Consider the following 25,542-nt stretch of genomic DNA (forward strand, 5'->3'; position numbering starts at 1 on the left):
TGTCAGTCCCACTTCATATTCAGTATTCTGAAATTCACTTACTTGTTCTCAACATGTTTCATATGCCTTGTTAGATAAACAATTTTCTTATCTAGTTTTAATCAGGCTTAAAAACATTACCATAAAGAAACGGCAGATCTCAGATAACACTAAAAATGTGAGTGATGATGATGATGTGAGTACAAAGGACACCAAGAAAACAGCAGGGCTGACATTTTTACACCAAATATATAAACTCTTCATCAGGTATGTTACAAGGTAAAATCAATGACGAGCATATCAGACCTGAAAAGAAAATTAGCCCAAACTATTCAAAAGTAGCTAAGACTAACTGAAATATAATATATCCTCTATCATTAATACACTGTTAATGAATTTTAAAATATACCATAATTTTAAAATATTTTTAAATTTGTTTTAGACTGTATTTCTCAGTAGGCATATTATAAAAGACTATATGCTAACTTATATCCAGTTATAATGTATAAACAAGTATCTATACACTGAGAATATAAACTCAAAATATTTTTATTACCATTAGGGGGATAATTTGTTTTTAAAGATTTTATTTATTTATTTATTTGGGCGGGGAAGAGAGAATCCCAAGCAGACCGCACTGAGTGTGGAGCCCGGTGTGGGGCTCGATCGCACAACCCTGAGATCACCACCAGAGCTGAAACCAAGAGTCAGATGCCTAACCAAATGAGATACCCAGGTGCCCCACGGGAATAATTTATAAAATGTGAATTCCACTGCCACTGGCACTGAAAAGCACTGCAGTGACATCATCAGAGTTGTGCTTTAGCATCACTCTGACAGCAGTTTGAACACTGCATCAGAGATGCAAAGAATGTGAAAACCAGACAAATATTAAGAGACTAATGCAGTAGTCAGGCCAGAAGTAATTACTGCCTAAGTAAGAATGTCAGAACTGTAAGGAAAAATACTGTGATGAGCATTAAGTAAGAATGAATGAAAAGAACACATAAAAAGCTACTTTTGTAAAAGAAAGAAAAGGAAATAAGAAAACATATATATTCGTATAGCTTTATAAACACAGGAAGGATAAACGCCACCTAACAGGCTTAAAAAACAAGACTTAAAAGGATACATTTCCAAGTAATTTTATCTGCATTCTAGGACAAAGCTCAAAAATAGTGACATAAGTACAAAAATATATAGAACCCAAAGTAAAATTCACAATGTCTCTCATTCAATCAAAAATCAGGAATGCAAAGAACCAGAAAAATTTGACCCATAATGACAAGAAAAATAAACAGAAACAGATCCAAAATTGACACAGATGACAGAACTATAAGATGGTTTAAAAAGTTCTTGCATCTGTATTTCACATGCCGAACACTGAACACATTAAGCAGAGAGGTGTAAAATATAAAAAACACCCAAACAGAACTTCTAGAGATTAAAAAAAATACAATGTCTGGATTAACAGCAAATTGAACCCTGAAGAAGAAAAGATGAGTGAGCATGAAGATATACCAGTAGAAACCACCCAAAAAAGAGTATAAAGACTGAAAAAGTATGCAGTCAGCTGCAACTTCAGGTGGCCAAATATACATGTAATTACAGTCCCAAAGGGAGAGGGATGGTGTAGGAGAAAAATATTTGAAAAAGTAATGGCTAAATATTCACCAAATTTCATCTAAGAAGCTTAACAAAACCCAGGCACGAGAAGCATGAAAGCAAGCTACACCAAAGTACATTATAATGAGAATGCTGAAATACAATGATAAAAAGAAAATCTTAAAAGTTGCCAGAAAGGAGGAGGAAAAACCCATTACTCACTGAGGAACACAAATTAAAATAACAGATATCTCATCAGAAATAATGCAAGCTAGACACAGTGGAGCAACTCCTTTAAAGTAGAGAAAGAAAAAAAGAGTCAACCTAGAATTCTGTATCAAGAAAATATCTTTTTTAAAAGAGGAAATAATTTTTCAGATATACAAACACTTTAAAATACTATCACCAGTTGGGGCACCGAGGTGGCACAGCTGGTTAAGCGAATGACTCTTGGTTTCAGCTCAGGTTGTGATCTCAGGGTCCTAAGATCATGCCCCGAGTCGGGCTCTGAGCTCAGTGTAGAGTCTGCTTGCTCTCTCTCCCTCTGCCCCTCCTGCTCATGCATTCTCTAATCAATCAATCAATCAATAACTATCAGCAGCAGACAGCATGACAAGAAACATTAGAGGAAGTCCTTCGACCAGAATGAAAATGATACCAGATGGGAATCTGGATATAACCCACTGGCAATGAAGAACACCAGAAGTGGAAAATATACAGGTACAAATAATACTTTTTTCTTATTTCTTAAATATCTTGTAAAGACATGGACTGTTTAAATGAAAAATAATAATGTACTGCAGGTTTAAAACATATGGAAATGAAGTGTATGACAACAGCACAAAGACTGAGAAGGGAAAGTGGAAGGTTCTTATTACAGGTAAAGTGATATGATATTAACTGAAGGTAGACTGTAATACATTAAATATCTATACAATAAATACTAAAGCAACCACTAAAACAACAAAAAAAGAGATACAACTAAGACAAAAAGGGAACTGAAAATATTTTTTTAAAAATCCTTAATCCAAAAGAAGACAGAAAAGTAAGAAAAAAAGAACAAAGAACAGATGGGACAAAAAGAAAACAACTAAAATGATGGTAGATTTAAACTCTACAACATCAGTAATCACTTTAAAAAAATTTTTTTTATTAACATATAATGTATTATTTGTCTCAGGGGTACAGGTCTGTGATTCATCAGTCTTATACAACACACAGTGCTCACCACAACATATACCATCCCTAATGTCCACAGTAATCACTTTAAATGTAAACGGTCTACATACCCCAACAAAAAGGCAGAGATTATCAAATTGGATAAAAGCAAGATCCAACTATATGATGCCTGCAAACTAACAAACTCCACTTGAAATATAAAAGGATGGAAATACATATATCATGCAAACACTAACTGAATGAAAACAGGAGGAGCTGTATTATTATAAGAGAAAGTAGATTTCAGATAAAAGAATATTACCAGGGTTAAAGAAAGTCATTTCAAAATGGCAAAGGAGTCAGTTCATGAGGAGGAAGACAATCTTAAATGTTTATGTACCTTTTAAGTTAACTGCAAAATACATGGAAGTAAAATCTGATAAAACTAAAATAAGAAATAAATCCACAATCAGAGATTCAATTCTCTCTGTAACTGATAGGGTAAGTAGACAGAAAATCAATAAAAATATAGAAGATTGGAACAATGCTATCAACCAAGAAACTAATCAACACCATGTGACAACAGCAGAATACACATTCTTTTCAAGTACACATTGAAAAGTTTTCAAGACAGACCTTATTCTGAGCCATAAAACAAGCTTCAGAAAATTCTAAAAGATTCAAATCATACAAGGTATATTCTCTCACCACAACGGAATTACATTAGAAATCAATAGCAGAAAAGTTAACTTTCCCAAATACAGGGAAACTAAATGTCATACTTTTATATAACCAATAAAGAAGAAATCAGGGGCACCTGGGTGGCTCAGTCGGTTAAACATCTGACTTCAGCTCAGGTCATGATCTTGGGGTCCTAGGATGAAGTCCTGTGTCCAGCTCCACCCTCAGCAGGGAGTCTGCTTGTCCCCCTCCCTTTGACCCTCCCCTAACTAGTAAGCACGTGCACGCGTGCTCTCTCCCTCTCTCTCTTCCTTTCAATAAATAAAATCTTTTAAAAAAAAGAAATCAAAAGAGAAATTTTAAAAAAGGTATTTTGAATCAAATGAAAATAAAAACACAACATACTGAATTTTGTTGTACAAGTTAAATGCTTATCTTAGAAAAAAGGAAAAGTCTCAAATACTTCAGCTTCCATCATGAGAAACTAGAAAAGCGAAGGGAGCAAATTAAACCCAATTCAAGCATAAATGAAGAAAACAATAAAAACAAAAACAGAGGTCAAGAAAATAGACAACAAGAGACATCAATGAAACCAACAGCTGATTTTTGAGATGATCACTAAAATGGATGGACCACTAGCCAAAGTAATCAGGTAAAGACAGAAGACACAAATCAAATCACTAACATAAGGAAGAGAGCAGAGACATTATTACAGACTCTATGAATATCCTTATAATGGTGACAATTTAGATGAAGCGGACACAAACTAAAACTCACCCCAAAATAAATAGATAACCTAAACAGCTCTGTATCTGTAGAAGAAACTGAATCTGTAATGAAAATTTTCCAGGCTCAGATGACTCCACTGGTAAATTTTATCAAGCATTAAAGGAAGAAATAATAACAATTCTATAAAGACTCTTTCAAGGGGCGCCTGGGTGGCTCAGTTGTTAACCACCTGCCTTCGGCTCAGGTCATGATCCCAGGGTTCTGGGATCAAGCCCCGCATCGGGCTCCCTGCTCAGTGGGAAGCCTGCTTCTCCCTCTCCCACTCCCCCTGCTTGTGTTCCCTCTCTCGCTGTCTCTCTCTCTCTGTCAAATAAATAAATAAAATCTTAAAAAAAAGACTCAAAATCTAAAAGGAAGAAATATTTCCCAATTGCTATGGTCTGAATGTATCCCCCCAAAATTCATCCTTAGGCTCTATGGGATAGTGTTAGAAGGTGGGGCCTTTGGGAGGTGATTAGGTGAGGGTGGATTAATGCTCTTACCAAAAAAATCCCACAGAGTTTACAATTAAAGTGAGTTAACAAAAAGAAGTCTGCAACTCGGAAGAGGGCCCTCATCTGACCGTGCTGGCACCTTAACCTTGGAATTCCAGCTTCCAGACTGAGAAAAAAATTTCTATTGTCGTACGCTACCCAATCTGTGGTATATTGTTATAGCAAACCAAACAGACTAAGACACCAGTTCATTCGACAAGGACATTACTTTTACTTTCACGAAAATCAGACAAATATATTACAAGAAAACTATACTCTAATACATACCATGAATATAGATGCAAAAATTCTTAATAAATTTAACAAATCAAATCCAATAATAATTTATAAAAAGGATAATATATCATAATCAAGTGAGTTTTATCCCAGAGGTTACTTTAACATTCACACTAAAAGTGAAAAAATATATATATATTCATCTCAGTAGATACAGAAAATGCATTTGAAAAATACATCCATAACTGTTAATAATTTTTGAATCTGGGTAAATAGGATAAGAGTGTTTTATACTATTTTGTTTTATCCTTGCGACTTTTCTGTGAATTGAGAATTATTTCCAAATAAAGAGCTTTGAAAAAATGACAATACATGAAAAGCTATTAGCCCAGTTCCTGGAACAAATTAAAAGCTCGATAAATGCTAACTATAATAATTACTTAATTCAACTCCTCATATTATAGATGATGAAACTGAGGCTCAGAGAATATCATTAATTTACCCAAGTCATAATGGCTAAAACTCAAGTCTCTAGGATCAGCCTTTCCCCCACCCCGACCACACAATTTCCTAACAGCTCACTAACTTGTTTAAAACAGAACAAAAATGGGTAATACATTTCTGGTTCTTTTTCTAGTTATGTCCTAATATCCCTAAAGAAAAAATATCCCCACCACACAAACAGCCACAAACAGGACATTCTGTGGAATTTCATCAAAAGCTTAGGATGAGAAAGGAGGATATGAAGGTGGGATCTTGGTCTGAGCTAATTAGATATGGAAGACAGACTGATCAGAGAGGGATATTAGTACCATGCACGATCATGTCTCTGAGCCAACCAGATTATTGAAAATAAATTGTCGAGAGACCCCACCCCAAAAAAAGAGGGATATTAGGAGAATAAGATTTTAATATGGAATATGTTACTCTGATACTGTCATGGAAAGAGAAAGGATAGGACTTCTATGGGAAGTATTAAAATGATTTAGCAGCTAACTGCATGCAGGGGGAGGGAAAAAAGTCTGGAGTTAAGTCATGTTTTGTGTCTGAGTTACTGAGAAGACAGGAACAGAAGAGACAGAAACATGAAATCTAAGAGGAAGGCCGACTTATGATGTCAGTAAGAAGACAGTAGATGAAGAAAGAGGTGAATTTTCGATACCAGTGGAACCTTTGAGTGGAAATGTCTTATTGGATGTGCAGATCTGGAGTTCTGGAATTAGAGACAGAGATTTAGGCATCTGCCTACTCAGGTAGGATAGCTAAAGATTAGAACATTACAGGAAAAGATGAGGAATCTTTTCTCTATCCCCAGATAGCTAAACTACTCAGAAAACAGGATGGCTACTGCAGCGATTCTTTACCCTAAGAACTGCTGATGAGAAAGAGCTGTGCCTTAGGCACTCCGATCCATCAGGCTGCAAAGGACCCATTTGTGATCTCAACTGACATATCCTTGCAGCCTCACACAATGCTTTATGGGCAAAGTGAAACAATCTTAGGGACATCACAGCTACACCACCAGCAGCACAGAAGTTCTGACAAAACTCAGGCACTTTTTTTTTTTTTTTAAAGATTTTATTTATTTATTTGAGAGAGACAGAGAGAGCACAAGCAGAGTGAGGGGCAGAGGGAGAAGCAGGCTCTCCACTGAGCAGAGAGCCCGATGTGGGGCTCGATCCCAGGACTCCAGGATCATGACCTGAGCTGAAGGCAGACACTTAACCGACTGAGCCACCCAGCGCCCCAAAACTCAGGTACTTTTAGGTTCTAGGGAGTTATACCTGTTTTACAGGATGTACCTACAAGTAAGCTAATGTATCATAGATCTTGCAGGTAATATGGCAGACAGGCCGGACACAGAAGCACTCATCTCCCACTCCAAATGCATAGAAAAGGTGGGCAAATATAACCCACACAAATAGGCAAGCCCAAAAGCAAGAAAGGGAAATTCCCTGATGCTAGAAACAATTAAGCTATTCAAGTCCAAGAAACTCTCAGGGCTACCTAAACCAGATGCAGGTCTCAGAGTTTGAGATAGGTGTTTTTTTTTAATGCCTGCAAGAAACTAAGAGACAAGAAATTGAAAATGATGTAGATGCATTAAAATACCAAAAAGCCACAAAGAACTACACAGGAATAACATGAACTCCAATTTCCAGCCCATGAAAAGGAAGTTTTACCTCTGAGAAAATGAAACTCCACTATCACAGATATGGCTTCCAAAATCACTCTATCCAAGTGGTTCATAAACCCCAAGACAAGAAATTAACCTAAGAACAGGTAGGTATGTCACTAAGGAAACCTCTCAGGTTCAGCAGAAACTCAAAACTTCCCTAGAGGGATACCTCCACAACCTGACTCACATAAAAAATAAATCCTAGGGGCGCCTGGGTGGCTCAGTCGTTAAGTGTCTGCCTTCGGCTCAGGTCATGATTCCAGGGTCCTGGGATCGAGCCCCTCATCAGGCTCCCTGCTCCGTGGGAAGCCTGCTTCTCCCTCTCCCACTCCCCCTGCTTGTGTTCCCTCTCTCGCTGTGTCTCTGTCAAATAAATAAATAAAATCTTTAAAAAAAATAATAAATCCTACAGATGAAAAATTTAATATAAGTCTAAATTTAAAAGTATATGAAGAATGGAACCACCGAAAGGGGAGGGGGTTTTTAACAAACACAACAAATAGGCAAACTCAAACCTTAAAACACAGATACGGTGGAATAATAAAGAGGCTTTAAAATAATCATGTTTAAAATGTATAGGGGCCCCTGGCTGGCTCAGTCAGTAGAGCATGGAACTCTTGATCTCAGGGCTGTGAGTTTGATCCCCATGTTGGGCATGGAGCCTACTTAAAATAAAATAAATAAAATAAAATATTTTATTTTTTTTTTAAGATTTTATTTATTTATTTATTTGAGAGACAGAGACAGAGAGAGCACATGAGAGGGGGGAGGGTCAGAGAAAGAAGCAGACTCCCTGCCGAGCAGGGAGCCCAATGCGGGACTTGATCCTAGGACTCCAGGATCATGACCTGAGGTGAAGGCAGTCGCTTAACCAAATGACCCACCCAGGCACCCCAAAATAAAATATTTTTAAAAATGCAGAAATAAAGTTAGAAATAAAAACCACAAGCAAAAATGAACTATTGAGACTCCATCAAGATAAAAAACTTCTGGGGGTGACTGGGTGGCACAGCTAGTTGAGCATCTGACTCTTGGTTTTAGCTCAGGTCCTGATCTCGGGATTGTGGGATCGTGCCCCACATCAGGCTCCACACTCGGTGTGGAATCTGCTTGGGAGCCTCTCTCCCTCTCCTTCTGCCCCTCCTTCCCATGTTCTCTCTCTCTAAAATAAATAAATAAATCTTAAAAAAAAAAAAAAAGAGCTTCTGCACAGCAAAGGAAACAATCAACAAAACTAAAAGGCAACCTATGGAATGGGAGAAGACATCTGCAAATGACATATAAAGGGTTAGTACCCAAAATCTATAAAAAAAAAAAATTTATTAAACTCAACACCCAAAAAATAAACCAGTTTAAAAATGGGCAGAAGACACGAACAGACATTTCTCCAAAGAAGACATACAAATGGCCAAGAGACACCTGAAAAGATGCTCAACATCACTCATCATCAGGCAAATACAAATCAAAACCACAATGAGATACCACCTCACACCAGTAAGAATGGCTAAAATTAACTCAGGAAACAACAGATGTTGGCGAGTATGCAGAGAAAGGGGAACACTTATACCATCGGTGGGAATGCAAACTGGTGCAGCCACTCTGGAAAACAGTATGGAGGTTCCTCAAAAAGTAACTACCCTATGACCTAGCAATTGCACTACTAGGCATTTATCCAAAGGATACAAAAAATACAGATTCAAAGGGGCACATGCACCCCAATGTTTACAGCAGCACTATCAACAAAAACCGTATTATGAAAAGAGCCAAAATGTCCATCAACCAATGAATGGCTAAAGATGTGGTGTATATATATATATATATATATATATATATATATATATATATACATATATACACATATATATATACTGGAATATTACTCAGCCATTAAAAACAATGAAACCATGCCATCTGCAATGACGGGGATGGAACTAGAGTGTATTATGCTAAGCAAAATAAGTCAGTCAGAGAAGACAAATACCATATGATTTTACTCATATGTGGAAATTAAGAAACCAACCAGATGAACATAAGGGAGGGGAAGGAAAAATAAAACAAGATAAAAACAGGGAGGCAAACCATAAGAGACTCTAACTATAAAGAACAAACTGAGGGTTGATGAATGGGTAAACTGCGTGATGGGCATTAAGGGAGGGCACCCGTGATGAGTACTGGGTGTTATATGTAAGTGATGAACTACTAAATTCTACTCCTGCAACCAATACTACACTATATGTTAACTAACTTGAATTTAAATAAAAACTTGGAAGGAAAACAAAAACAACAACACAAAACAGGCTGGCTCAGTCCATAGAGCATGAGACTCTTGATCTCAAGGCTGTGGGTTCAAGCACCCACACTGGGGGTAGAGTTTACTTAAATAAAAAAATAAAAAATAAAAAAAAAAAACCCACAGCACAAGAACAGCAAAAAGAGAGAAAGAGAAAAGAATTGACAAATTTCAAAAACAATCAAGTAGAAAATCTAGAAATAAAAATACGTGATTAAAGAGTGGAACATTGGGGCACCTCGGTGGCTCAGCTGGTTAAGTGTCTGCCTTTGGCTCAGGTCATGATCCCACAGTCCTGGGATGGAGCCCCACGTTGGGCTCCCTGCTCAGCAGGGAGTCTGTTTCTCCCTCTCCCTCTGTCCCTCTCCCCACTCATGCACACACATGCTCTCCCTCTCTCACTCACTCTGTTTCAAATAAAACCTTTAGAAAAATTTTTTTAAAAAGCAGAACATCTGGTCAAAGCTAGATTATTAGTGAACTGTATTCTTGATCTGAAATAATCTCACAGAATTGAGCACAAAAAGATAAACAGATGGAAAATATGAAAGAGAAGTATGGAACACACCATGAGAAGCTTTAACATGGTGAAATACCACTGTCTGAAGAGGAAGCAGGAAAATTAACATTCAAAGACATACCAGCAGAGGCCACCTGGGTGGCTCAGGCAGTTAAGCGTCTGATTTCAGTTCAGATCATGATTCAGAGTTGTGAGACTGAGCCCCACATCAGGCTCTGCAAGCCTGCTTAAGATTCTCTCTGGGGGCGCCTGGGTGGCTCAGTCGTTAAGCGTCTGCCTTCGGCTCAGGTCATGATCTCAGGGTCCTGGGATCGAGCCCCGCATCGGGCTCCCTGCTCGGCGGGAAGCCTGCTTCTCCCTCTCCCACTCGCCCTGCTTGTGTTCCCTCTCTTGCTGTGTCTCTCTCTGTCAAATAAATAAATAAAATCTTTAAAAAAAAAGATTCTCTCTCTGTCCCTCCCTCCCCGCGTCCCTGTGTGCTCTCTCTCAAAAAATTTTTTAAAAATAAAAATAAATAATAAAATAATAAAAAACAAAGACTAATTATTAGCCAAAGTTGAAGACATTAGTCCTCAGACAGCCAGGGTCATATACTTAGATATATACTATAGTAAAACTGCAGAACAATAAAGACAAACAAAAAAATAGTTAAGAGCAACCAAAAAGAGAAAGAATGATTACCAAGTAGGAATAATTAGACCTCAGACTTCTCAAAGACAACAACAGATACCAGAAAACAAGGGAGCAACCTCTTCCTTTTTCTTTTTTTTAAGATTTTATTTATTTATTTGACAGAGAGCGAGCGGGAGAGGGAGAAGCAGGCTTCCCGCCGAGCAGGGAGCCTGATGCGGGGCTCGATCCCAGGACCCTGGGATCATGACCCAAGCTGAAGGCAGACGCTTAAAAACTGAGCCACCCAGGTGCCCTGGGAGCAACCTGTTCCTATGAGGGAAAATAACAGTCAACTACAAATCATTACACAGCCAAAATGCTACCTAAGAGGAAGGGTAACACAGAGGCCTGAAGATATACATACAGAGGTAGTTTGTAATTTACAGATCCATACAGAAAGATTTTGATAAATGATGTATATTAATCCAAAAGAAAACAGAATGAAGGAGTGGGATGCAAGAACGCTAAACCAAGAAATTTGTAATATCTCAACATAAATATTAACTTTTAAACACTTTTATTAATGCCTAACTTTGAGAGATTTAAAAGGCAGAACTTCAAAACTAGAGAATATGGAAGATGTGAAATATTCAGAATTAAAACACTTTAAAATGCAATTATTGTTCATGAGGAGAGATAGACATTCAGTTTAGATTGTAATTATTCACGTTGAAAAATGTAAAAGTAACTGGTGTGACAGAAATACAATAAATAACTTCCAAGCCAGCAGAGTCTTTGTAAGAAGTGGAAATTTATAAAACAACTCCATGCTACAACATGGATGAACCTTAAAGGCATTATGGTAGTGAAATAAGCCCATCACAAAGGACAAATACTGTATGATTCCACTTACATGAAGTACCTACAGTGGTCAAATTTGTAAACAGAAAGTAAAATGGTGGTTGCCTGGGACTTGAGGGAGGAGGGAATGAGTAGTGTTTAATGGGTAGAGTTTCAGTTGGGGACGGTTCTGGAGATAGACGGTGGTGATTGTGGCACATGAATGTGAGTGCCACAAAAATGTATACTTAAAAATGGTTAAAATGGACCCTGATACCAAAACGAGGTAAAAATACTACAAAAAAAAAAAAAAAGAACTACAGCCCAGTATCTCTGATGAACATAGATGCAAAATCCTCAACAAAATATCAGTAAACTGAATCCACCCATTAAAAAAAACCATTCACCACAATCAAGTGGGATTTATTCCCGAGATGCAAGGGTGGTCCAATATTCACAAATCAGTCAATATGACATATCATACATTAATAAGAGAAAGGAGAAAAACCATATGACTATTTCCATAAATGCAGAAAAAGCATTTGACAAAGTATAATATCCATTCATGATTAAAACCGTCAACAAAACAGGTTTAGAGGGAACAAACCTCAACATAATAAAGGCCATATATGAAAAACCCACAGCTAACATCACACTCGATGGTAAAAAACTGAGCTTCCCCCCCTAAGGTCAGTAACAAGACAAGGATGTCCATTCTCACCACTTTTATTCAACATGTACTGGAAGTCCTAGCCACAGCCATCAGACAAGGAAGAGGAATAAAAGGATCCAAACTGGTAAGGAAGAATAAAACTGTCACTATTTGCAGATGACATGACACTATATAAAGAAAACTCTAGTGGTGCCTGGCTGGCTCAGTCAGAGAAGCATGCGACTTGATCTCGGGGTTGTAGGTTTGAGCCCCACATTGGGTGAAGAGATTACTAAAAAACTTGAAAAAAGTTCTAGAAAATTAAAAAAAAAAAAAAAACCCTAAAGACTCCACCAAAAAACTGTTAAAACTGATAAATGAATTCAGTAAGGTCGCAAGATACAAAATCAATGTACAGAAATCTGTTTCATTCCTAAACACTAAGCAGCAGAAAGAGAAATTAAGAAAACAAACAATAAAATATTTAGGAATAAACTTAACCAGGGAGGTGAAAGACCTGTATTCTGAAAACTATAAAACACCGATGAAAGAAACTGTACACAACACAAAAAGAAATATATAACAGGAGCACCTGGGTGGCTCAGCTGGTTAAGTGACGGACTCCTGATCTCAGCTCAGGTCTCAATCTCACAGTCGTGAGTTCAAGCCCTGCACTGGGCTCCAACCTGGGTATGGAGCCTACTTCAAAAAAAAAAAAGGGAAGGATATTCCATACTCGTATTGGAAGAACAAATATTGTTAAAATGGCCCTACGACCCAAAGCAATCTACAGATTTAATGCAATCCCTATCAAAATACCAACAGCATTTTTCACAGAACTAGAATAAATAATCCTAAAATTTGTATGGAACCACAAAAGACCCTGAATAGTCAAAGCAATCTTGAAAAAGAAAAACAAAGCTGGAGGCATCACATTTCCAGATTTCAAGTTATACTACAAAGCTGCAGTAATCGAAACAGTATGGCATTGGCACAAAAACAGACACACAGATCAATGGAATACAACAGAAAGCCCAGAAATATACCCATGACTATATGGTCAATTTATCTTTGACAAAGGAAGCAAGAATACACAGGCGGGAAAAGATAGTCTCTTCAACAAATGGTGGTGGGAAAATTGGACAGCTACATGCAAAGAAAATGAAACTGGACCACTTTCTTACACCACACAAAAATAAACTCAAAATGGATTAAGGACATAAATGTGAGACCTAAAACCATAAAAATCCTAGAAGAGAGCAGAGGTAGTAATTTCTCTGACATCGGCCGTACTAACATTTCTCTAGGTATGTCTCGTGAGGCACAGGAAACAAAATCAAAAATAAACTACTGGAACTACATCAAAATAAAAAGCTGCTGCACAGCACAGGAAACCATCAACAAAACTAAAAGACAAGCTACTGAATGGGACAAGATATTTGCAAATGACATATATGATAAAGGATTAGTATTTCAAAATATATAAAGAACTTACACAACTCAACACCAAAACCCAAATAATCCAATTAAAAATGGGCAGAAGATATGGACATTTCTCCAAAGATAACATACAGATGGCCAACTGAGACATGAAATGATGCTCAACAACACTCATCATCAGGGAAATGCAAATCAAAACCACAACGAGATATCACCACACACCTGTGAGAATGGCTAAAGTCAAAAACACCAAGAAACAAGTGTTGGCAAGGATGTGGAGAAAAAGGAATCCTCGTGCACTGTTGGTAGGAATGCAAACTGGTGCAGCCACACTGGAAAACAGTATGGAGGTTCCTCAAAAAGTTAAAAACAGAACTACCCTATGATCCAGTAATCACACTATTGAGTATTTATCCAAAGAATACAAAAACACTAATTTGAAAGGATATATGCACAGCTATGTTTATTGCAGCATTATTTATAATAGCCAAATTATGGAGGCAGCCCAAGTGTCCAACAGATGAATAGATAAGCAAGGTGTAGTGTATATATATACAATGGAATGTTATTCAGCCATAAAAAAGAATGAAATCTTGCCATTTGCAGCAACATGAATGGAACTAAAGAGTATAATGTTAAGTGAAAAGAGTCAGAGAAAGACAAATACCGTATGATTTCACTCATATGTAGAATCTAAGACACAAAACAAAGGGGGAAAAAAAAAAGAAAAAAACAAAAGAAAGACTCTTAATTATAGAGGACAAACTGATGGTTACCAGAGGGGAGGTAGGTGGGAAGATTGGTGAAATATGTAAAGGGGATTAAGAGTACACTTATCGGGGTGCCTGGGTGGCTCAGTCAGTTAAGCATCCAACTCTTGGTTTCGGCTCAGGTCCTGATCTCAGGGTCGTGAGATCCAGCCCTGCATGAGGCTCAGTACAGAGTCTGCTTGAGATTCTGTCCCACTCCCTGTCCCTCGGCTCCTCACCCCATTCATGCTCGCGCTCTCTCTCTCAAATAAATAAAATCTTAATTAAAAAAAAAAAAAAAGAGTACACTTATCTCTTTTTCTTTTTAAGTTTTTATTTAAGTAATCCCTTACACTCAATGTGGGGCTTCAACTCATGACCCTGAAATCGAGTCACATGCTCTTCCAACTGAGCCAGCCAGGCTCCCCAAGAGTGCACTTATTTAAAAAAGAAAAAAGTACCCCCCCAAAAAAGGTTAAAATTGTAAATTTTGTGTTATGTATATTTGACCACCTTTAAAGAAAAAGAAATAACTTTTTTTTTTTAAGATTTTATTTATTTGAGGGGTTGCCTGGGTGGCTCAGTCGGTTAGGCGTCTGCCTTCGGCTCAGGTCATGATCCCAGGGTCCTGGGATCGAGCCCCGCATCGGGCTCCTTGCTCGGCAGAGAGCCTGCTCCCCCTGCTTGTGCTCTCTATCTCTCTCTCTGTGTCAAATAAATAAATAAAAATCTAAAAAAAAAAAAAGATTTTATTTATTTGAGAGAAAGAGAGTGATGAGCACAAGCCAGGGGAAGAGGCAAAGGGAGAAGCAGACTCCCTGCTGAGCAGGGAGCCCAATGCAGGGCTCGATCCCAGGACTCTAGGACCATGACCTGAGCCAAAGGCAGATGCTTAACCGACTGAGCCACCCAGGCACCCCAACAATAACTTTTTTTTTAATAAAGAAGAGCAACAATGGAAGAAAAAGCATGGTTAAGTAGCTTTTAAAAGAAGACAGAAGATAAAAATATATTAGCTGTCACAAAAATTCACTTATTAAAATATGGAAATTCTAGACTAAATACTAATTCTGCTATAAGCTTTTTAAGGATTTGAGAGAGAGTGTATGCATGCATATGTTGGGGGGGGCCGCAGAGGGAGAGGAAAAGAGAGTCTTAAGCAGATACCACACTCGGCAAAGAGCCCAATATGGGGCTCAATCTCACAACCCTGAGATCACAACCTGAGCCGAAAGCAAGAGTCGGACGCTTAACTCACTGGGCCACCCAGACGCCCCTCAGCTATAAGCTGTTTAAAAGGAACAGGAGGGGCATCTGGGTGGCTCAGTAGGTTAAGTGTCTGCTTTTGGCTCAGGTCACGATCCCGGGATCCTGGGATCGAGCCCGCATCAGGCTCTCTGCTCAGCAGGGAGTTGGCTTCTTCCTTTCCCTCTCCCCCGTCTCATGTTCTCACTCTCTCTCTCAAATAAATAAAATCTTAAAAAAAAAAAAAGCAACAGCAACAGTTAACAAAACAGTCCAAAGTAAAAAACCTGAAGAGGATATGGCAAACGTATCCCACCCAAAAACAAAAGAACTTAGAGCAAAAAACATTACTGTGGATAAAGAGGGGAATTTTTTAGCAATACACAAAACAATCCAAAAAGCTGTAACAATCAAAAATCTGAATGCACACTCTGGTAGCTAGTCTCCAAAAATGGCCCCAGTGAATGAAGTCACCTGGTATTTCTGTCCTTGGATAGTCCCCTCCTGCTGAATCTGAGCTGATCCCTTGATATGCTTTGCACAACAGAATGTGGTGGTGGAAGTGGCCCTATGCCAGTCCTGGCCTGAGTCTAGGAATGCCTGGCAAATCCTGCTTTTGTATTTTTGAGAGCCCTGAGCTACCATGGAAGAAAGTTGGCTACCCCGGCCAGGGAAACAGCATAGGAAGGACTGTGGAAAAGGGAAAAGTCCCAACCCCACAAGGAAAGAAAGTCCAGCCATCCCAGCATCCAAGCTAAGCCCTGCCTTCCAGCCACCACTGCCAAGCTGCCAAACGTGTAAGCAATTTTGGACATTTCAGTCTAATACAGGTCCCACATGTCTGCAACACCAGCCTGACATCACATACAGCCAAAGAACCACTCTACTGAGCCCAATCAATCCACAGATTCATAAGACACGATCAAAATGGTTATTGTTCTACAACACTGAGCTTTGGTGTGGTTTATTATACCATAATACATAACTCAAAACAAATAACATGGCCTCAAAATATATAAAGGAAGGACTATCTGATCTCAAGGAGAAACTGACAAATCCATAATTAAAGGGGGCTATTTCTCAAATTGATACATAAAACCGATTAAAAATTAAAGACAGAAATTTAAAAACTTGATTTAAAAAACTGATAATACACATATAGAATACTGTGATACAGAAACAGACAAGTGCAAAATACAAATACCATTAAAGCATATCTTAAACACTTAAAAGCCCAACCATATATTAAGCCAGAAAAGAAGTTTCAACAGAATCCAAAACACACACACCACTTCTCTGACATTGATTTAATAAAATGGGTTAAATGGGAGGGTAACACAATATATATGTAAAAACTAAGAAAAAAAAAAAACCACTTCAATTCATGAATTAAATGAGATTTCATAATAGAAATCCCAAAATACTTAGAACTGGAAAACTATAAAAGCATACATATCAAAACTTGTGGGGTCATGTCCACCAGTAGGGTACACAGAGTAAACACATTCCTCCTCAATCTCTCTGGTTTAAAGCATCAGTTTGCGTTTTTTTTTCCCCCAACCCATCAAAGATCAACATGTCGTCGTATTGGCACTTGACCAGTACATATGACTCACTGTGCAAGCCTGAAACTCCCCAAGCTGATCTATACCCTGTTCGAGAGTAGGGATGAGTCCACCAATCATGCCTATATGTTGTAGCAATGTCAAATTGTGATAAAAAGTTTCTAAAAGTTTCTAAATACTCCCAATTTCTGTACTTAACCACAGACAGGAATGAAAGTTTACAAATTGACAGTGATCTATGGATCACACTTTGATTAGCACTGACAATGGTAAGTCCACAAAATATAGTACTATACCACTGTAAAGAGGAATGAAGATTCTCTATACAGCTATGTGGTAATCTGGACATACTGCTAAGTGAACAAAGTAAAGTGGGTGAAAATGTGTATGTTGCTGATGGGCAGGCCACCCAGGATGTGCCTGGCATGTGGACTATTCTGAATTAAAGTTACTTGAGAAACGACTGGTGCAAAAAGGACACTCTGACCCACCTCTGTCCCCCTGAAAGCAGGAAATAAATTCCCCATGTGAAGGGTACCCTTCTGGTTCTGGCACCTGGAGGGTAGAAGGCATCCTTATCTCCAGAGATAGGAAATTCAGGGCCCAGAAGGCTGTATAAACAAACCGTGTTACTTCTTCATTACTTTGCTACCCCAGGCCCAAACTTCTTTGTCTTGTCAATTCTTCACAAATACCCTGCTTCTTTGTCTCAGAAGTACAAAAAGCTGCCACCCTTTGGTCACTTTTTTAGGTCTCATATCTTTGGGTGCCCTCGTATATATGAAATTAAATTAAATTTGATTTCCTCCTGTTAATCTCTCTTTTATTACATAGAGTGTCTCAGCCAAGAACCTAGAAGGGTAGAGGGAAATTTATTTTTTCTCCCACAGTGCCATTCTAAGAAAGGAAAAAGACAAATACAAATGTGTTATTTGTTTAGATTTCTAAAAAGAAAAGAAACTTAAAAAAAAACTAAAAACAATAAAATGCTTACCCATAGGGGAAAGAAGGAACATGTGCAGAGGATAGGATAGGAGCTAGACTTCACTGAATAAACATTCTGCAGTATATCTAACTACACATAAATATTTTACATCATTATAAAGCAAAATTAAAATTTTTTTAAAGATTTATTTATTTTAGGGGCGCCTGGGTGGCTCAGTCGTTAAGCATCTGCCTTCGGCTCAGGTCATGATCCCAGGGTCCTGGGATCGAGCCCCACATCGGACTCCCGGCTCCGCGGGAAGCCTGCTTCTCCCTCTCCCACTCTCCCTGCTTGTGTTTCCTCTCTCGCTGTGTCTCTGTCAAATAAATAAATAAATAAAATCTTAAAAAAAAAAAAATTATTTTAGAGGCAGAAAGTGCATGCGCACAAGAGAGCTGGGGGAGAGAGTGGGGGGTGAATGGACAGAGGGAGAGGGACAGAGAAAATCTCAAGCAGACTCCTTGCTGAGTGAGGAGCCCAATGATGCCGGGCTCAATCCCACAGCCCTGAGATCATGATCTGAGCCAAAATCAAGAGTCAGATTGACTGAGCCACCCAGGTGCCCCAAAATTAAAATTTATAAAAGCAATCCCTCCCACCCGACAAAACAAAAAACAGACAAAAGTAATGAACCAAATTGCCTATCAAGTTGATGGCATGACCACAAATGAATTATTTCGATTTTATTTTATTTTTTTAAATTATTTCGATTTTAAATTGCAGTCTCATGAGATATACCCTAAGGCTAACAACAACAAAAAAAACCACTTTAGAGAATCATACTGCTGATGTCGGTGCTGCTGGTATTGTTCTGAAACTGCTGGAAGAAGCAAATGAGAGAGTATGTGGTCTTGCCGTGAACCAGAACTTCCACATGAGAGAAAGGAGGTATGCATATGAGACTGAAAAAGTTCAAGCAAAAAACCTATAGTCTTGAATTTCAATCGGATTATCAGTAAGAACTCATGAAACATTTTGTCTTAAAACATATATATATATACACACACACACACACACACACAGATACATTTGTATATGTGTAAGTAAGCAAGCAAACTTTTGCTCTAGGCCACACTAGACTAACAGTTGCCAAACTTAACACTCTCACTATAAACAACTAAAAAACTGGACAGAACACATCAAACAACTGTTTTCAACATTAGAAAACAGGCACCCAAGACTGATCCTTCAGAGAAGAAAAACACACTGAGTCCTACAATTGCTCTGGCTTTCTGCCTGCAGGTACGATACAGACAACAGAGAAGAATGGGGGATCCCACGCAGAGGAGAGCAGTTTTCCAGAGCTGTGACAGGGATCAAAGTTCAGTGAGGCTGAGGTGGCTGAAAGCTGCACAGCAGAATTACAGACAGGAGGAAGCTAAGCAGGAAAAGACTTCCAGAAATCTGCATATGTATAGGCTGAAACTCCACAGGCAGGCCAGTGAATGAATGAGTAATTCCCAGAGCAGAAAGCCTAGGGACAGAAAGCCTAGGGCCAGAGGGGAGGGCCATTGTTAAACATCTGAGGCATTTATAGTAGAGACCCCAGAAGCGAAATACCTTAGTAGTAGAGTTAAACTATCCTGAAATCTAAACCTGCCCTGACAAAGCTTAAAAACAAGCCTCCAGGAGAGTAACCTAACCACCCCCCAAAATAAAACCCAACACTCTTAAAAGGAAGGTAATTTCTAGCACCCAAAATGTAAATTTCACATTTTCAGCACCCAAAACTACTTAGATATGCCAGGAAGCAGGAAAATGTGACTAATAAGCCGGAGAACAGTCAGTCAATAGCAACAGACCGAGAAACAACAGAAGAGATGGAATTAAGAGACAAAGACTTAAAACAGCTACTATAGTGCATGCAATATGATCGAGGATTAAAGAAGACAACATGAGGAGAAAATGGAAGAAAAAAAGAAGCATGGAATTTCTAAAGATAAAGAAAACCGTATCTAATGAAAATTTCACTGGCTGAGATTAACAGCAAGTTAGATACTGCAGAAGAAAAGGCCAGTAGCAACAGAAAGTATCCAAAATGAAGCAAAGAAAAAAATGTTGGAAAAATTAACAGAGCCACAGTGATCTGTGGGACAATAAAAAGCGGTCAAACATACATATAACCCAGAAGAAACAGGACAACAGGAAAAAAAAAAAAAAAAAAACTGAAGAAATAATGGTTAAAGATTTTTCAGATTTGGGACACCTGGGTGGTTCAGATGGTTACGCATCTGCCTTCCGCTCAGGTCATGAATGATCTCCAGGTCCTGGGATGGAGTCCTGCATCAGGCTCCGAGCTCAGCGGGGAGTCTGCTTCTCCCTCTCTCTCTGCCTCCCCCCCGCTTGTGCTCTCTCTCTCTCTCTCCCCCAAAGGAATAAATAAAATCTTTAAAAAAATTTTTTTCAGATTTTACTCACAGATCTGAGTTCACCATGGTACATGACAATCAAATTGTCAAAACCTAGGATACGGAGAAGAATCTTAAAGCCTTTAACAGAAAAGAGAGGAACAAACTTAAGAACTGCCACAAACTTGTCAGGACTATGCAAACCAGAAGACAAAGGATGGATATCTTTAAAATGCTGAAGGGGGCGGGGGGGACACTTTTTAAACCCAGAAATCAGTATCTAGCTAAAATATCCTTCAAGGTAAAATAAAGACTCTGTCAAATGAAGAAAAGCTACAAGAACTGGTCATAGCATATCTGTACTACAAGTGTTAAAGGAGGTTGTTCCAGAGGAAGGAAAATGGTAACAAATGGAAACCTGGAAAATGAAGGAATAAAGAACTCCAGAAATGGTAAACATGGGTAAAAATAAGGTTTTCCTCCCATTTTAAAATTTAAGAGAACAGCTTAAAATAAAAGTAGTAGTAATGTTTTGCAAAATGTAAAAGTAAAATGTATGCAAAAGCATAGCACAAAGGTTAGGAGGGAGTAAGCAGAAGAACAGCATTGTAAGAATCTTGTATCCCATGTGAAATGCGGCAATTCTATTTAGTCCTATTTAAGTCAAAGATGCACTTTGTAAAAGATAAAGCAACCTCTGAAAACAATTAAATATAGCTAATAAGCTAACAGTGGTGATAAAAGGGAATATTAAAAAATAACCCAAAAGAAGATAGGAAAAGAAAGAAAAAGGAAAGAATACACAGGACAAAAAGAAAACAGAGCTAGCTAGACAGGAGACTTAATCCAACCATATCAGTAATCACATTAAACATACATGGTCCAAACGTCCCAATTAAAAGGCAGAAATTATTAGACTGGAAAAAAAATAATCAAGACCCAACTAGAAATATAAAGAAATCTTAAATACAGACACAGGTTAATAGCAAAAGGATGGAAAAAATATAACATGCAAAAACTAATTTTGAAATAGTTGGATCACCTTTATCAATAGCAAAGTCGATTTCAGAAAGAAAGAAAAAAAGAATTGCCAAAGGAAAAAAGGAGAAAGTTTACTAAAGAATAAAAAAAACCTTAAATGTAAGATGGTATAGCCACTTTGGAAAACGGTCTGGCTGTTTCTTAGAAAAGTTAAACAGAAATTACAGGGGCGCCTGGGTGGCTCAGTCAGTTAAGTGTCTGCCTTAGGCTCAGGTCATGATCCCAGGGTCCTGGATCAAGCCCCACATCGGGCTCCCTGCTCAGTGGGGAGCCTGCTTCTCCCTCTCCCTCTGCCACTCCCCAGTATACTCACGCTCTCTCTCTCTCTGTCAAATAAATAAATCTTTAAAAAAAAAAAAAGGGAGGGGGGGCGCCTGGGTGGCTCAGTTGGTTAAGCGACTGCCTTCAGCTCAGGTCATGATCCCAGGGTCCTAGGATCGAGCCCCGCATCAGGCTCCCTGCTCCTCAGGGAGCCTGCATCTCCCTCTTCCTCTGCCACTCCCCAGTATACTCACGCTCTCTGTCAAATAAATAAATCTTAAAAAAAAAAAAAAGGGAGCGGGGGCGCCTGGGTGGCTCAGTTGGTTAAGCAACTGCCTTCAGCTCAGGTCATGATCCCAGGGTCCTAGGATCGAGCCCCGCATCAGGCTCCCTGCTCCTCGGGGAGCCTGCTTCTCCCTCTCCCTCTGCCTGCCTGCCGCTCCCCCTGCTTGTGCTGTCAAGTAAATAAATAAAATCTTTAAAACAAAACAAAACAAATTACAACACAACTCAGCAATTCTACTTCAAGGTATCTACGCAAGAAAAATGAAAATGTCCACAGAAAGACTTGTACGCAAATATTCATAGCATTACTCTTAACAGTCACAAGGAGGAAACGATCCAAATGTCCATCAACTAAGGAATGGATAAGCAAAATGTGGCAGATCCACGCTATGGGACTTTATTCAGCAATAAAAAAGGAACAACCTGTTGATATACATTACAAGATGCCTAAAATCTCAAATACCTCATACAAAGTAAAGGAAGCCAGACTCAAAAGGCTACATAATGTATGATTCCATTTATATGACATTCTGGAAAAGGCAGAACTGCAAGAATAGAAAACAAATCAATGGCTGCCAGGAGGTGGGGTGGAGAGGAGCTGACTATAAAAGGACACAGGGGAAGTTTCTGGGGGGTGATGGTACTGCTCCAAATGCTAATTATAATGGTAATTTTGTTTGTCAAAACTCAAAGGACTATAACCTAAAGGGGTGAATTTTTCTGTATGTGAATGTAAAGCTGAATTTTTAGGGGAGGGAGAAGCATGTTAACACCAACTTTTACTGGAGCAATTGCATTCAAGCCACTACAGCATACCTTTCAATAGCCCAGTAAAATGTCAAAACAAATGTGAACTAAAAAAATCAAACAAACTTTTAAAAAACCTCACAGAACCAGGGGCGCCTGGGTGGCTCAGTCATTAAGTGTCTGCCTTCGGCTCAGGTCATGATCTCAGGGTCCTGGGATGGAGCCCTGCATCGGGCTCCCTGCTCTGCGGGAAGCCTGCTTCTCCCTCTCCCCCTGCTTGTGTTCCCTCTCTCGCTGTGTCTCTGTCAAATAAATAAATAAAATCTTTAAAAAAAAAAAAAAAAAAAATCAAACAAACTTTTAAAAAACCTCACAGATCCAGGGGCGCCTGGGTGGCTCAGTCGTTAAGCATCTGCCTTCAGCTCAGGTCATGGTCCCAGGGCCCTGGGATCGAGCCCTGCATCAGGCTCCCTGCTCTGTGGGAAGCCTGCTTCTCCCTCGCCCACTCCCCCTGCTTGTGTTCCCTCTCTTGCTGTGTCTCTGTCAAATAAATAGGTAAAATCTTTAAAAAAAAAAAAAAAAAACAGAACTGTACATTAGTACATCAAAACAGGTAAATTCTACTGTATATAAATTATGCCACAATTTAAAAACAGGAAAAAAAGCAATTCCTATTTTACATCCACAGTACTCAGGCTGTGAAGCAACAGAAATTCTCATACACTATGGAAGGAGTGTACATTCATATGATCACTTTGAAAAACAGCTGTTCTTCCTAGTAATGATGATCAGGTGCAAAACCTACTACTGGTCAGTCCCATTCCCAGCAACATACACACTGTAGAGAAGCTACTCCACACATGCACCAGGAGACATGTAGAGAAATGCTTAATGCAGCATTGTCTGTTACGGAGGTAACTAGAAACAACCAAATAGAGATAACCAGAAACAACCAAATATGCACCAAGAGGAAAATGGACAAATAAATCATGGCATATTCACACCATAAGACAGCACATAGCAGAAAACATGATGTATGTCAATTAAATGCACCAGCACATTTCAAGCTCAGAAATGATAAGCAAAAGCAGCAACTCAGGGAAAAATAACATGATTCCATTCCCATAAAGATTATTTTTAAAAGGCATGTTCAGCAATACAGACTTATGGGCAAACCTAGAAACAAAAGCAAGGGAATGATTAGTATGGAAATCAGAATATTGGTTATCTTCAGCAGGGAGAGAAAGGGATATGCTCAGAGGCTTCAAAGAATGTAAAAGGTGTTCTGTTCCTGAGCTGGCTGGTGAATATGGGAGTGCGCAGTTTATTTTTCAGCTATTCTTTACCACAAACTGTATATACTCTCTTTTGGGTAAATTATATACTTCACGATAAAAAATAAATGAAAACAATATATTCTGAAAATGCCCAGTAGGTTTTATATGTGTGTTCTACTAATAGAACAAATCTCTGTCTTAGACTAATGCAGAGTAGCAAGAGCGGGAAACCAGCAAAGCTTGTTTTGATACCAAAACGGAATAAGGTCTGAAATCAAAATATCACAGATCACTTATGAATACAGATGTAAAAATCCTAAATAAATGATTCATACTAAATCCATCAATGTATGTTTAAAAAGAAAACCATATCAAAGTGACATTTATCCTAGGAATACAAGGATGTTTGAGCACTGGGGAAAAAGTCTATTAACATAATTCACTATAGTATCAAATTAAAAGAAAGAAACTACGATACATTTGCTCACACAAATATTTACTGAAAGACAACAGTAACTAAAATTAAAAACCCCTCCCCTAGGGAGTTTATGTTCTAGCCAAAGGAGACAGACAATAGCAGTAAGTATACAGTAAATGATACACAGATTATCAGACAGTTATAAATACCAAGAAGAAAAAGATAAGGCATAGACGAGGGGACTGCTGAGGGGTACGGAGGGGTTAGGGTGCAATCTGAGCAAGACTTGAAGGCGGTGTGGGAGCAAGTCACGCAGGTACTTGGGGGGGGAAGCATGGCAGACAGCTGAAACATCAAGGACAAAAGCCCTGAGAGTACAGTGGCAGCGTGTTCAAGGACCACCAAGCAGGCCACTGTGTTTATCCAGCAGAGTGAACCAGGGGAAGAGTAAGAAGAAGGGCGAGGAGAGTGAGGGTGGGGGTAAATCTCATCAGGGCCCTGCAAGCAACTCTAAGGCTTTTGACCTTGACCCTAAGTGAAGGGGTGGGGGGGTGAACACTGGATGGTTTTGAGCAGAGGAATGACATGATTTGACATTCGAAAAAAAAAATCTTCCTCGGGAACCTGGGTGGCTCAGTCGGTTAAGCGTCCAAATCTTGATCTTGGCTCAGGTCTCAATCTCAAGGCTGTGAGTTCAAGCCCCATAATGGGCTCCACACTAGGAGTGGAGCCTACTTTAAAAAAAAAAAAAATCTTCCTGGCTCCAGAGCTGAGGAGAGTGACAACAGTGGAAAGCAAGGAGACCAGTTAGGAAGTTACTATAATAATCTAGGAGAAAGGAGAAAGACGATGGTGGTTTAAACCAGGAAGGTGGCCTGGGGTAGTGGGTAAAATGGACATATTCTGAAAATTAAGCAAACAGGGTTTATTGATGATTACATGTGCCATGAGAACAAAAGAAAGGAGCCGAAGACAACTCCAAGGTTTCTAACCTAAGCAACTTAGAACATGGAATTCCCCCTAACTGATTTAGGCAAGACAAGGGTGAAACAGGTTTGGAGTGGGAAAATCGAAATTGGTTTTGTTCATGTTATTTCTGAGATGCCATCAGTATCCAAAGAGAGATACTGAATAGACAACTGGATAGATACAAGTTTGATGTCCAG

At 38.8% G+C, this 25,542-nt stretch overlaps 1 protein-coding gene across 5 annotated transcripts in view; it reads right to left on the bottom strand.

Annotated features, from left to right (window-relative positions):
* The window catches only part of ASXL1 (ASXL transcriptional regulator 1), a 73,543-nt gene that overhangs the window by 30,464 nt on the left and 17,537 nt on the right, over positions 1-25,542 (bottom strand). Inside the window, exon 4 of one of the 5 annotated variants that reach the window (XM_078057053.1) lies at positions 16,381-18,315. The exons of the other annotated variants lie outside the window; for them this stretch is intronic. Coding sequence (XP_077913179.1) covers positions 18,199-18,315 — 117 coding nt within the window. The 3' untranslated portion in view covers positions 16,381-18,198. Of the gene's footprint in view, positions 1-16,380; positions 18,316-25,542 lie in introns of those variants that run through there. 5 annotated transcript variants of the gene reach the window in all.

Source organism: Halichoerus grypus, chromosome 10 (assembly GCF_964656455.1).
Source record: "Halichoerus grypus chromosome 10, mHalGry1.hap1.1, whole genome shotgun sequence".
NCBI lineage: Eukaryota > Metazoa > Chordata > Mammalia > Carnivora > Phocidae > Halichoerus > Halichoerus grypus.